We start from the raw sequence: 14,788 nt of genomic DNA on the forward strand, positions 1-14,788 counted from the left end.
TGTGATTGGGTGGGTTACACCCCTAGACATAAATCTCCACTTTAATTAGCAGCATGCAGAATGGACACCCAGGTGCCTTGTGCCCCAAGATTCACCCTGCCTCCTCTCCATCAATCAGTACCTTTAGGGCTATGTGTCAATTAGTTGGCTAGGATGGCCTCGAAACTGTAGCTCCTTAGCAGGAAAAGTTATGGCATCCTCGGGTTCTGGGTGACATCAGACGTTGGTACCTCTTCGCGCCTGGCTGGTCATGTGTCTGTTCACCGTGAAACTGCTTCATTTTCCCTCTTATTTGTGTATTTGATTCTTCCATAGCCTCGCCACCTGCATGGGGCCTCCTTATCTTAACCTTCACTGGCTGGCTGCTATGCTCTGAAGTTTCGATTCTTTGGAGTTTGCCACTCTCCTCCCTTCCTAGAGTTGACCTCAAATTCCCAGGCATTAAGCTGCTACTTGCTGAGTTTCGATTCCGCTTTTTCCTTCGGCTTTGGCTGGAGTATGAATCTTGGCCTTGTTAGTCCCTTGCAGCCTGGACTCAATTCTGCTTTTACAAAATGGAGTCGCACTTGTATAGTGTGCTTCATTTGAGGTAGATATATGTATACTTGGCGCATGTAGCTCTATTCTTCTACTAAATATTGCAAGCAGGACTGTTTTCTTAGCTTCTTGCGTTCCAAGCCTATTCACATGCATTCAGGTACTCGCATATTTTCATCTTACTTCATGGTTACGTTTCTAGTTGCTAACATCGTTTCTTCTTATATGTCCATTACATCGTTATTCTTTGTTTTTAGTCCTTGTGTGTTAGTTTTTCGTTCGTCGTTTGTGTTCACTTGTTGTCACCATCTGCTCTCCATTAAGGCTCTTTGGGTCTCTTCAGGGACTGTTTGTAAGTGATGTTCGTTTCGTATCAGCTGCTGGTATGGTTGCCTCAGTGGGTACCTTGCAGCCCAAGGTTGCCTGGTTATTGGCGCTTCAATAGGTATACATGTCCCTCTGATGGGTACTGGACAGAGCCCCACCGTGGCTCTCTGTTGGTTCAATTGCTCCTTATATGTCACATATCTTGGTGAGTATGCTTCTGGCATTTCGATATGGGTGGCTGGAGTGCGGGCCATTTTTGGGACCTCCTCTACACTTTCCAGCACCACCGACCACATCTTGCCACTGAATCTCTTGCAAAGTCACAACAGTCAAGCGCCTCATGGCTTCTTGTGTCCTGACAGTGCCTCTCACAAGGTTCACCATTAGCTGCATGAAGCAGCATTGGAAAGCGCTTTGAAATCTTGATCTGTATCGCCAGTCCACCATAATCTCGATCTCCCAGCATTTTATGGAGGACATTTGGTGGCTCCAATAGTTAAAATGTGTGACGGACTCCCAATTTGAAGAGATGAGCTCCCTCTCACATAATTATAATTAACTCTTTCCATTCACAGGACACATTGGCAGACCTAAGAGAGCACGACATGTGCTCTCTACAAAGCAGGGAAGAACACATCAAGGCAATCTTATTAGTTGTGAAAGCTTTCCTACCAATCATTGCTAGCCCAAAAATGTTAACCCTCCTGGGCAACACTCCAGGAGTGTTCTATATCACAAACATTGCTGTGCAAACTCTTGCCCGCTGTGCTTCCTGGAAGTCAAGCTCTGTGACTGTAACATCTCACAAGAGATTCACCTTCACTATCACACCTGGTGATACACAAACCCACAATCACAAGTGAGAATTCCACCCTGGATTAACTCAGAGCATCTTTCTGGAATGAGGGTAGCTTTGCATGCACCTGCCCACCACTCCCTAGAACAAAGATTGCCTTCCACACAGACCTTGGTTGGGACAAAGTATCCAATCCCTGCTAGATGATTTAGCCATCTTATTATTATTATTATTATTATTATTATTATTATTATTATTATTATTATTATTATTGTATTTATTGAGTGCAGGCCTAGCTTTGAGAAGCAACTGAGCACTTTACAGAGGTTTACACCAAAACAGATAAACAATGGAGCGCGTTACAGAGGTGTACAACATTACAGATGCATAATGGAGTGCTATTCAGTGGTAACAACAGAACCGATATACAGCGGGGTGTAGGATACAGAGGGGGACAGAGGAGGGGTGCAGTGGTACCGGGTGGTGAGGGGTGTGAGTCAGGTGGCGCGACGAGTGACGTGATGGCCTAGGTGTTGAGGAGGAGAGACTCCTTGAAGAGGTGGGTCTTGAGTTCTTTTCTGAATTCTAGGCGCGGGGGACGAGTCTGATGTCGGCGGGCAGGAGGTTCCATAGTATTAGGGCATAGGCAGAGAAGGCTTGTTTTCTGGTCCTTTCCTTTTTGCAGCTGCGAATTTCATGTCTGCACATGCAATGGCTTCTGGTGGTGCGCTATCTGCCGGAGATGCTGAGTTTCTCTGCAAGGTAGCTGGTGACTTGGGGTGACTACCTTATAGATGATGTGGCAAGACGTGAAGGTGATTCATGTGTGCAGTGGGAGCCAGTGAAGGCTGATGAGGGCCGGGTGATGTGGTTGTATCTGTGTAGACCCTTGATGAGGCGTGCAGCCGTGTGTAGGACACTTCTCAGGGGCACAAGGGAGGATGACGGGAGGCCTCCGAGGAGTGCATTGCCCCATCCATGTGGGATTAGGACCAGTGCTTGAATGGTGGACCTAAAGCTGTCAGGCGTGAGGAAGGGCTTGGCTTTTCGCAGGAGGGAGAGTTGATACCAAGCTGTCTGAGTTTTCATAGCTATGTGGTCTTGAAGGAGAGGTATTTGTCGATGTGGAACCCGAGGGACTTGGTGCAGGAGGTGAGATCTGGTGTGAAGCCCTCTGAGTTTATGGTTTATAGCCAGGTCTGTATGTCTGGGTGTTCGGTGTGGTAGGTGAGGAGTAGGAATTCGGTCTTGAGGGACTCTTGTAGGATGCCACGATAGTGTAAACATTCCCTCTTATTCCTATCTTGCCCAAAGTGCTTTTCAAAATGTTAATGATCTGTTTTGTTCAGTGATACTGATCACTCCTTACAGGGCAATCAGATTTTGCTTCTGGGACTCAGTGAACCTAGCCAGCCACCTTCTCTGTGGATCTTCAGAGTCCACAGGGCCATCAGGTGTGTTACCCCTCCCTTCTATTTCCGAACACCGCTGCTTGGTTCCAAAGCAGTTGACTCTGGGCCACCTGGGTCTTTCTTAGTACATAGATATCATTCAGGTGAGGCAGCATTACGCCTCGGCCTAGTACTGCAGTAAATGGCTTTTTTTCTGAGACTGTTGTTTTAGGAGACTGGTCAACCCTGTCTCATTTTCTGTGAAACATGGTCTGTTGTTTATTTCTTATTTGACCAAGTTGGGTTCACAAGTGGATAGCTGTCAGACATAGCTTAAGACCTAGGCTTTACTGCAGCTCAGCTCTATTTGCAATCCAATCATTGAGAGGCACCGGAATAGCCTTCTTTATCTGCCCTATTAAGGACTCCCTATAATCTTGAGATTTTAACACAATTCTTTCAGCATTGGCTGATCAAACCTTTGAGCCAATGACCTCAATTGAATTGCACTAGATTGCACAGAAGACTTCCTTCTCTGCATGGCCATTTCATCAACTCACGTATTCAGAGAGCTTCTGCCTTGGTTAGCCTCAGAACCCTGCACCGTTTTCCACAAAGATCTACTCTGCTTCCACAAAGTGATTTAGAAGAAGACTGTCCGCAGAAACATTCCCTGGTACATGTGGAAGTCTCAGAGCGAGGGTCTCAAACTCAGACCAATAGAAATGCTCTTTCTTGATCAGTTTACGTATCTGTAAGCTCCACAGTATATAAAGTGGTTTATATAACATATCTTGTGTGGAAATTCCCTTTTTGAATGTTGTATGTGTTACTGTATCTGACAACGCCTTGTCCCCCATCCCTCCAAGAGTTGCCCTGGACTTCTGTGCGGTGCTTAACACCAGGAGCGTCAGTGTGACTTAAGGGAATTGGTGCTGCCCATTTTATGGGGCAGTTACTCTCACACCCGGAATACTGGGCTGATAAAATGTGTTCTAATATCAGTCAGTGGACATCTAACTCTTCTTGTATTCCTTAATCAGCTGACAAGGGACCTTTTTACTCACAGCTCTGCTAAATCTATCATATGCAACTATATTGTGCATGCATGTTGCTCAGCCCTTAATATATTAAAACGCCATGTCATACGCAAGAATATGCAACCAGCATCATTTTTTCAATCGGAGAACCAGTTGTAACTTGCCATGCAATTCGCCATTTTCCCGACGCTACCATAGTCAGTTAATCATTGCTTCTAACTCCACGCCGCTCGAGTGACCCTAACAGAAAAAAGAAGGCTAGTCAGGCCTGTGACGTGTCTGCAGATCACCAGCATTATTTATTGCGAGACTTGAAAACTGACTTTTTTTCATTGTTGTACGAATTTCAACATACAAACCTAAAATCAAAAAGTTGAAACTGTTCCACGTCAGAAAGGTCTCTGGGAACTGGGACCAAGGTTCCATCAACAAGTTGGCAAGGACTTAGTTTCAGGTCAGGCGTTCCAATCAACTGCCTAATCTTACCAAATGTCGCTATAGCCAATGCAATTGCTGCACACAATTGGGGAATTTTGAATTTCTAAAATGTTATGAAATTGCCAACATTGGGTCTAAAGTTTATAGAATAAAGTAGAAATGATGCTTAGAAAACATGCATATAATTTGAACACATGCTGTATACTCTACTTCTAAATTTTGCTAAATTCCAACTGCGGAAATTAAATTTTGCACATTTCTATAATTTTCCTCGGGGTGATTGACTCCCACACATTTGCCAATTATTAGTGAGTCTTTCCTAAATCAGGTGCTGTAGTGCGTCCAATAACTCTGCTGGGTTGCTTTTTGTTTTAGGTGCATCCTTCATCGGTCTTCAGAAATGGAACTGACGTTGTATTTCAGGTAAGAGGGCTTTATTTCCTTGATGATATTTTTTAACGTGTGCTTGCAAATTACACCACTAAGAATTTGGTATCGTCGAAGATAGCATGTGCTATTATTGCGGTCAATTGGCGTCATAATACATTATGAATTAACAACAAGGAGCAGACCATCTATTTACAAACATGGGTGATGTCTATATGTAGTCACGTCCTAGCACATAATAGATGACTAGATTGTACCATCAATTAACATTGAATTCTCTTCCCATGGATGTTAGGGAGAATTATCAGAAATGTGCTAATTCCTCTCTACCTTAGAGACCCCCAGCAACTTTGCTTGATTTTTAGGACTTGATTTTTTTTACCTGGAGAGAGTGAAACCCTTTTTTCCCACTTTCTCCTGTATTTAAATGTGATTTTGTACACTGTGTTTCTTTTGGTTGTGGAGTCTGACAAAGTCCATAGGCATCATCTTTTACATAGTGTCACATAGCATCTTCAGTGCAGTGACACAGGGAAGTCTTCCAGATTTCCCTAAGGTTTAAATACCGTCTATGGGATAAACTACTGCAGTAAAGTGAAATTGACTTTTCTTACGTTTGTAACTTTCTAGACCCAGCTCACACTATCTTACAATAGGGTGCTGGAGGGGTTACTTAGTATCCCTGTTGTCTAGTTTCTCATGTAACATTTTTATGTTACCCATTCCTCACTGAATGGCTGGTGGCAGTGGTTTACTTTTAACTACTGTGGTGTGCATTTACCATGGGCTGCGTTCGCAGCTGCAGTAAAGCACCCAAGGGTGCCATTGTTGTCAAAATTGCTCCTGTCTTCTTTTTTCACCATTTCCTTGTGGAACGGTCCTTCTTGACATTTACTCTGCGTGCCAAACTAGGTTTGGTCCCTTTGTTCTCTTTGCCTTTGGCAGGATTCACAAGTGAAGCCCACCTCTGGCTACAGGGTGTCTGGTGGGGGCAGGAAGGGAGGGAGGTGCCCGAAACTATGGGTGCTTATTCTCCTAGGAGACCCAATGCACTGTGTGGTGATTGGCCGGCTGACTGTCTGGCAAGGATAGCCACCCTGCTGGGTGACTAACAGCTAGGCTGGAATGAATGGGAGAAACCTGCATAAAAGGCAAGGCTTTTTGGCTTGGCAGGCAGAGTCGACCACTGGACGAAGGAACTGAAGAAGAACTTGAAGAGACCGCCTGCTGCAGCTCCTGGACCGTTGGTTTGCCTGGCGAAGCCCTGATGCTGTACTGAAACTCCAAATCCGCACCGACAGAGAAGCCCCTACAAGGATGACTCTCCCTTTGAGTTGGTGGGACCAATCAACTCCAAAGTAAGCCACCTGGACATCCTCACAGAGCTGGATGAATTTCCACAGAGTTTCTGCTGGAAACCGAAACGCCAGGGAGAGGAACACCAGATTGTGTGTGTTGCTTTTAAACTGCCCAAGAGCTCCAGGAAGATCCTCCAGACTCCCGGAAGCAGGACTGACCAAGCATGAGCCCCCTCAACAGAGTGTGGGACCTCAGATGCAAGGAAAGTCCAGCTTGACAGCCAGGAACCGCGTTGTTGCTAATTGCGGTAGACGCGAGGAGCTGAAACACTGAACAGCCACTTGTTTGAAGTTTGCCGTTTGCGAGCGGTGACCATCCCATTGCAGTGCAGGAGTCCCCAGAAGTCTTCCCTCTTGTCCCTACATCTGAGGCCCAGGAACAGAGAGATCTGCAGAGCTGCAAAGGAACAGAAGTCATCTGCTGGACTTTTTTGTTCAACCTAAAGGTACTGTAAAGTCTAAGGGAACTTACCTTTTGTAGTGTAGCAACTTGTCCTCAGTGGAGACTTACTTGGTTGCATTTGTAGAGTTGCTACCAGCTTCTTTACCTCACAAGCCTAATCAGCTTGTGGCCCTATGTTGAATTCTTCAATATACAAAGATTTTTAAACCTCACAAGCCTAATCAGCTTGTGGCCCTATGTTGAATTCTTAAATATACAAAGATTTTTAAAACATTGTTCAGGACTTTTACCTACCTCTTAGAAGTGCTTCAGTTTCACATAGACTTTTGCTCTAATTGACTTTGACTTAGCCTGGCTCCCTGAATGACTCTTCTTCCCTCTGTGAATGTGTTTTGTCTTCCTTCCAGGAAAGGGTTAACTAACTTTGCATTGGGGGGTTTTGCAAAAGTACTTACCTGCTTTGAGAAATATTCGTGAGATCTCTTGTTGTGTCATAACAACCTTTCTCTTTGACAAACTCTTCAACCTGATTTTAAATGCAACAGTGATATATTATTGCCCCCTGCACCCTAACTATTGAAGTCGAGGGTGTAGGTAGTGACTGTGAGCCATCCCAAAAGGGTACTTACTGATTTAGAAATATTAAGAGTGTGTATTTTTGAAGTGTATTTGACTGTTGCTGTTATACAGCCCCCTTCTGAAGAGGTTTTACTCTAACTGACTGATAAATAAATGTATAATTGTTTATTCAAGAAACCTTGTGTGTAAGTGTTTATTTGAATACTTGTCACTGTGTAACTCCCCTACAGCTCACATTGACCCCTCTTGAGATAAGCCTGGCTGCTCAACACACTACCAACCTGTGTAGTACAAGCTTATACCAACGGTTAGGTTCCTATTGCCAGGAGGTCAGAGTTGTAGTGCACCCAAAGGGTACTGCATACAATCTTGCCTAACAATGGGCAAACCACAGAAAGGAGCCCAACCCTTTGTCACATCTGCATGATCAGGCTTTCTGCCGATTAAGACCGGTCTCCACATGCAGCAGGAATCAATCAATAAATAATTGCATGTATCTGCTAAAAAGTGTAGAAACCCTGGGTTTCCATCTCCATCAACGCACGCATGTGGTCATTCTCAGGTGATGACCGCCCTTTACATGTGCTCGTGGCAGGGAAGTGCAATGTCAGCCCCCTTTGTAAAAGTGGCAGCTGACATCCTCACACTGATTTGCAAGGATTATACCGTGTTTTCTCAAGTGCAAGAAAACCATGCACAATGCATGCAAATGACCCCGAACCCTTGGAATCAGGATGCCTATTCCTGCCCTGGCTGGGAGGCGTGGGGACCCTAAAAATGGGCGGTCCCTGAGAAAGTCCCACAAACATGTCTTCTGAGGAGTATAGTCATTTCATTATACAAATGCACAAGTAAACTGATTCCAACTAGTCAAATAATGATGTGATGAAGGCGCTACAGCGACCAGATGAATGAATGTCACCAGGATAGAATTTTCCCAGTCCTGGGCTTGCGTGTCCTGTCATTTTTTTCAGAGCTGAAGGGTAATTTGCTAATTTGAAATGTATTTAGATTACAAATTCAGGAATGCATTATTTTTTTTAAATAACATCACGGGCCTGGAAAAGCAGTGTCTGTGTGAAAGCCACGTGGTCACCCCAGATTTGACTGATTAAAACATATTTGTCATAGCCAGTAATTTTGCTGCAGAGCTCTATTTTCAGACTCTTTGGTTGTCTAGCAAGCAGCCAAGTTGATGACTTTGTGATGTTGTGTGTGCTTCATTTCTTTCTGAATCATCTGTGCAATCAATACCGCCATCATGACAGTTTCTTTCTTTTGATATTTTTAGGCAACACAAGTTCAGAATATGGACTTGAACGGTTTGTTTTGGCATCTCCGGTGTACCATGATCAAGCTGAAATCCTCTTTTTCTTTCCTTTGTTATAAAAGTACCATGGGATTTTATCGCTGAGAGTGGAGGAGGACAGCCCCCTTTCTAGCTCCAGCAAGGAGGCCAAGGTGTTGGTGTTGAACCGCGGGCAGCAGAGACACGGCGTGCATTCCTCCGGGAAGGCTGAGATCCCACAAGCTGACCGGGCAGGGTTGCCCTCACTTCTACACCTCAGCAGTCAGGTAGGCACTCCTTATGGTTTCCCGCTAGTGAGGTTTGACTCCTGCGCTGTCTATGTTGATTGGATGCTTAAACACTGTTGGCACAGCAGCGGACGCATGCATTCATGCCGTTTTCAACACCTGCTCAGTCCTAGGCTGTTTGCAAACACTGCTTTGAATGCCAACCAGGCCTGGGGATACATATAATGGGGAAAATGAAACTTCAAGCCTAGGACTGCTAATGTCTGAAATGCCTGGATTGGCTAAAGGTGATACACATGGCATGGGCTCTTATGGCAGCTATGCATTAACACAGACTATAGCAACGTACACATGCATTGCTAGGTTGAACCTCCCAGACTGGAATTGAGACCAGTGGGGGGTATACTGGACATGTTGGTTTTTCATGACAGAATGTCCCATCATTTCTGAAATGCCCCATTTCCCTTTCTCAGGTCCATTGGCTGTGCAATCATTGAAGAAGCAGCATTTTGCAGATGGTTCTAGCGGGGGCAAAACAAGTTCTTTTCATTAAGATATATTTTGTGAATAGTTATGATATAATATATTTTATTTATATCGCGCTCGTACACAAGTGTTTCAGAGCGCGACTAGGCAAGGGAGGAGAACAAGGGAGAACACAGCACAACATAAAAACGATCTGGAAAGTGCACAGCCGAGGAGCGCAGATAAATAAAAATAAATAGAAAATGGAGGCAAACTGTGGTAGTGCAGCCAGCAAGTGCTGTGTTTAAGGCATCAGACAGGGTATATCTGAATAAGTGCAGAAAAAGAAGAAAAATGGGCGGGGGGCTGTATGGGTACAGATACAGTCCCCAGTCCAAGGGGTGGCCAGGAGGCAGTCCAGGAAGGTGGCATGGTGAGCAGGTACCTGGGCCCAGGGGACAGAGGGTGGCCAGGTGCACAGTGCCAAGAGAGCAGATCAGCAGGGGCGAAGGGGAGCGAAGGCAGAAACAAAGAGGAAGGTTTTGAGGTGCTTCCAGAAACGGAGATGGTTCTCCTCAAGTTTTAGAGTGGCAGGGAGGCTGTTTCAGAGGGAGGCCCCAGCCGAAGATAGCAATTTACCCCCAGCTCGTTTCTTTGAAAAACGATTGACCAGGAGGGAGTTAGAGGTAGAGGGGCGAAGAGCTTGAGAGGGAGGTATTTGCGGAGGGATAGCTGAAGGTATTTTGGACCCAGGCCCCAGAAAGCCTTGTGGAAAATGCAGAGGGTTTTGAATTTAATCCTTGCATCCACTGGGAGCCAATGGAGAGATTTCAGAGCTGGCGAGATACGATCCCAGGGCTTGAGGCCAAGGACAAGTCTTGCAGTCCTGTTCTGGATAAGTTGTAGAGGGCAGAGAGTAGAAGCAGTTAGATTTAGAAAGAGGCTGTTACAAAAGTCCAACCGAGAGAGAACCAGAGCTTGGGAGACAGTGAGCTTCTGAGGGAAGGAGAGGAAAGGAAGAATACCTCTGAGGAGGTGCAGTAGGAAGTTTGACTTTTTAGAGACCTCAGAGATATGGGCCGAGAAGTAAAGTGTGGAGTCAAAGATGACCCCAAGGTTCTTAGCCTCGCAGGTAGGGGTAGGAGAAGGGCCAAGGGAAGCCGACCAGAGAGTGAGGGAAAAGGATGGAGATGGTGTGCCGATGAGGAGGATCTCAGTCTTGCTGGCATTCAGACAAAGATCATTGGCGTCACACCAATCTTGAATGGCAGTTAGGCAGTCAGAGATGAGAGAGGGAAAGGAGGTGGCCGAGGGCAGCCGGAAAATGAGTTGAGTGTCATCAGCATAGCACTGGAAATTTGAGCAGAAAATGGCAATGAAGTGAGCAAGAGTTGCCAGGTATTGGTTGAAAAGCCAGGGCGAGAGGTTAGACCCCTGGGGACACCACAGGTAGAGAGGAAGATATATGATAGGAAGACCCCAGTTGGACCTGGGAGGACAGCCAGGCCAGAGCCTGATCAGTGATACCCAGATTATCACGGAAACGGTTGAGCAGGATGGTGTGGTTGACCGTGTCGAAGGCAGAAGAGAGATCAAGAAGGATGAGGACAGAGGGAATGTTAGAATCAAGGTTGGCGAGCAGATCTTCACGGATATTGAGGAGAGCAGTTTCCGTGCTTTTGGCCACTCTGAAGCCAGACTGGTGGTCATGGAGACAACCAACAGAATCTGAATGAAGGTTAAGCTGAGAGATGGACAGCTTTTCCAGGAGTTTGCCCAGAAAGGGGGTAATGGAAATTGGGCGATAGTTTGCCAGACAGGAAGGATCAGCTGTGGGTTTCTTGAGAAGAGGATGCACAAGGGAGTGCTTCAGAGGGGAGGGGAAGGATCCTGAGGCAAACAAGTGGTTGCAAAAATCAGCAAGGGCAGGAGCAAGGGTGTCAATGTGGTCCCTGATGGCTTTGGAGGAACAGGGATGAACCTGTTTTGACGAGGCTTTCATAGATCGGGCTTGTCTAGCGACCTCATCAGGGGAGAAAATAGGAAAGAGAAGGATGGTGGGGGGGTGGTTAAAGGGGGGTCTGCAAGCACAGACAGAGAGAGAATAGGAGGGGGAGGGGAGGCGAGGATGGACAGGATGTCCTGGGTTTTAGAGATAAAGTGCGAGGCAAGGGCATTGCAGAGAGCCTGGGAGACAAGAGGAGGGGAGGAGACTGCTGCAGGGTTGGCAAGCTCCTTGCAGATTTTAAAGAGTTCAGCCGAGTTGTTGGATGCCGCAGAGAGACGGGCTTGAATGTGGGCTCTCTTCTTGGTGAGGACAGAGAGTCGGTATTGCCTTTGGAGCAGGCGACAGGCCAGTTTGTCAGAGGATGAGCAAGAAGACCTCCCTTTCCTTTCAGCCGCCCTGCACTTACGTTTAAGTGTAGCTAGGTCGGAATCATACCAGGAATTGCACTTGGCTTTGGACTTCAAGCGGATCCTCATGACAGGGGCAAGAGCATCAAGAGTATCAGAGATAGAAGAGTAGAGAAGGGACAGGGTTGTGTCGGGGTGTGAGTCAGCCAGAGGAGGAGGAGGGGGAGAGAAGGTGGCAGCGAAAGCCTCAGCTGACACACGCTTCATAGGTCGGATGTCCGAGAAGGTAAGTGGAAGTGTTGGGGTGTGGTTGGCTTGGGGAAGAAGAGAGTGAGAGATGGGAGGAGAGGAGGCAGTGATCACTCCAGGAGAGAGGAGTGGTCAGAGGAATAGAGAGGGGGAGGCCAGGGGAGATCAAGACATCAAGTGTGTGTCCTGCAGAGTGCGTCGGGCCAGAGGGGAGGATAGAGAGGGAGAGGGAGTCGTAGAGGTTGCGAAAGAGCAGCGATGAGGGACAGTGAGAATCGAGGTGAATGTTGAGGTAACCAAGGAGGAGGAGTTGAGTGGTTGAGGCCAGGAGGGAGGAGGAGAGGTCAGCCCACTCAGAGAGAAAAGAGGTGATTTGCCCGGGGGGGTCGGGAGAGAGTAGCAACAGTAAGAGAGTGGCTAGGAGAGAGTTGCAAGGGAAGATGCAAAGATCCATCGAGTAGATGCCTGCGTCTGACTTATCCAACTGCTTCGTGTTCTAAGGGGTTAACCCCCATGCTATAGCGGCTTTGTGATGCAAGCTCCGGTGTTGCATGTCATTTAGCAAAGAAATGTCCATGACCCTAAAACCTGAGCTCTTCTGTGCATTACCTATCCAGAATCTGTTGACATGCGTTTGACTTTCATAACTTCTCTCGACATATTTGTGCTAAATAAACACAAAAACAAATATATTTAGGACTGTATCTTTTTATATTGGGATATTCCCATATGAGTACCCGGTCATTTCTTCAAGTGCTTAGAAGAAGCATAGGTCCTCATTATCGATTTAATGACGTCTTCCTTTCTTCTCCTCACTCGCTCTCCTCACTCAAGAGATTTCATGCTTATTCCTAACAACTCACTGCTCCTCACTTGTCAGAAATAAGAATGAAAACTGGTCAGTGAAGTGGTTGACTCAGGACATGGTCACTTTCACAGAGACCTGAGGATGTTCTTTAGCGTACGGATGTGCACCTGCATTGTGTGCGTTACGGGCAAAATTACTAGGTGAGATGCCTCATAAGAAGGGAAAGTTTTGCATGTGGCGTTAAGACCACAACTCCCTTACCTTTTTGTAAAGTGGGCTAATTAAGCATGCCTGCTGACCGGTCACATAATTTTGTAATGAACAGTTGGGAATACCTAAAGCTGTGTATGTATGTAAGGACTGGGTATAGTGTCTGCTTGATACTGAAGCCCACTCAGACAAAAGTATCAATTTGATATCATCTAGCCAATCAAAGAACTCCTCTGGGCTGCAGCATCTTAAACAATTGTGAGAATTAATATGAACCTATTCTTAGTGACCAATTGTGCCAATGACACAAAACAGTCACTCCCACGCAAGAACTTGAGCTAAAAAGATAGAAGTGCAGGTACTAACTATCCCAGAGTGCTTGCTTCTTAACTCACAAGTGACAGTGCTCTCCTCTTTGAAGTAAGACTCCCCAATGAGAAGTGCCAATGATCTTCCTTTCAAAGTACGGGAACGCATCACATTCAAAACCTTGGCAATCACCCACAAATGCCAATCCAACTCTGCCTCCACATCCCGCTCCCAAAGGCTCAAAAAATCGCAATCCTCAAGGGCCACTCACTCTTATTGTTACCATATTGTCAGCTCAAGATTTAGACTAATAAGAGCCGGCGGGTAGAGCTTCCCGGTCATCGGCACCAAGAATTGGAACTCTCTACCCCTAGCTCTGAGATCTGAGCAATCTTATTGGACCTTTCGTAAGCACCTCAAGCCACTGCTATTCTCACAGGGCCTCCTGCCAGACTGATCTATGTCACCTGACTCCATGTACCTAACCATCGTGACCTAGGTACCTAGCCATCGTAACCTAGGTACCTAGCCATCCTAACCTAGGTACCTAGCCATCCTAACCTAGGTACCTAGCCATCCTAACCTAGGTACCTAACCATCGTAACCTAGGTACCTAGCCATCGTAACCTAGGTACCTAGCTATCGTGACCTAGGTACCTAACCATCGTAACCTAGGTACCCAGCCATCCTAACCTAGGTACCCAACCATCGTAACCTAGGTACCCAACCATCGTAACCTAGGTACCCAGCCATCCTAACCTAGGTACCTAACCTGCATAACCTAGGTACCTAGCCATCCTAACCTAGGTACCTAGCCATCCTAACCTAGGTACCTAGCCATCCTAACCTAGGTACCTAGCCATCCTAACCTAGGTACCTAACCATCGTAACCTAGCCATCGTAACCTAGGTACCTAGCCATCGTAACCTAGGTACCTAGCCATCGTGACCTAGGTACCTAACCATCGTAACCTAGGTACCCAGCCATCCTAACCTAGGTACCTAACCTGCGTAACCTAGGTACCTAGCCATCGTAACCTAGGTACCTAACTTGCGTAACCTTTGACACCTAACTTAATAACTAGCACCCTGATGTCTACAGCTTTGGTGCGCTAATACATAAAATAAATACATACATAAATTATAATCCCCTCGTGAATGCCTACTCTCTTTTTTTTAAGTATTATACCATGGATGAGAAGTCGCAATACCCCCTCATTCGTAGTATTTTACCATAACTGAAAGGGGCCAGTATTCCCATTGTTTAAAAAAAAGAAATGCAGGTAGTCCGAGCCTGCCAATACCCACCCATGTATAGCAATGTATGCAGTCCATGTGCTAGCCCAATACTCCACTAATTACTTTCATGCTTGAATCTACACTGCACAGATAAGCTCTCTGTACAATGCTCGCTCAAAAACTAATTGGCAAAGCCAATCGTTTTAGCTTTTGTATGGTGAAAAGTTGTTCCCATATTCACACATGTATTCAGAGGTCAGATGAACGTCAAAACTGGAGCGGAGCACATTCTACCATTCCAGCATTGACTCACTTTGAGTTTGGATCTAAAAATAGCTTCCCAATGCTCCTTGAAGGAGCAA

The 14,788-nt window shown here is 46.1% G+C and overlaps 1 protein-coding gene across 1 annotated transcript in view; it reads left to right on the forward strand.

Annotated features, from left to right (window-relative positions):
- The window catches only part of FREM1 (FRAS1 related extracellular matrix 1), a 1,195,879-nt gene that overhangs the window by 1,122,147 nt on the left and 58,944 nt on the right, over window positions 1-14,788 (forward strand). The window contains exons 32-33 of the mRNA XM_069626057.1: window positions 4,905-4,952; window positions 8,649-8,831. Coding sequence (XP_069482158.1) covers window positions 4,905-4,952; window positions 8,649-8,831 — 231 coding nt within the window. The remainder of the gene's footprint in view (window positions 1-4,904; window positions 4,953-8,648; window positions 8,832-14,788) is intronic.

This window comes from Ambystoma mexicanum, chromosome 6p (genome assembly GCF_040938575.1).
Source record: "Ambystoma mexicanum isolate Mex_15411 chromosome 6p, UKY_AmexF1_1, whole genome shotgun sequence".
NCBI lineage: Eukaryota > Metazoa > Chordata > Amphibia > Caudata > Ambystomatidae > Ambystoma > Ambystoma mexicanum.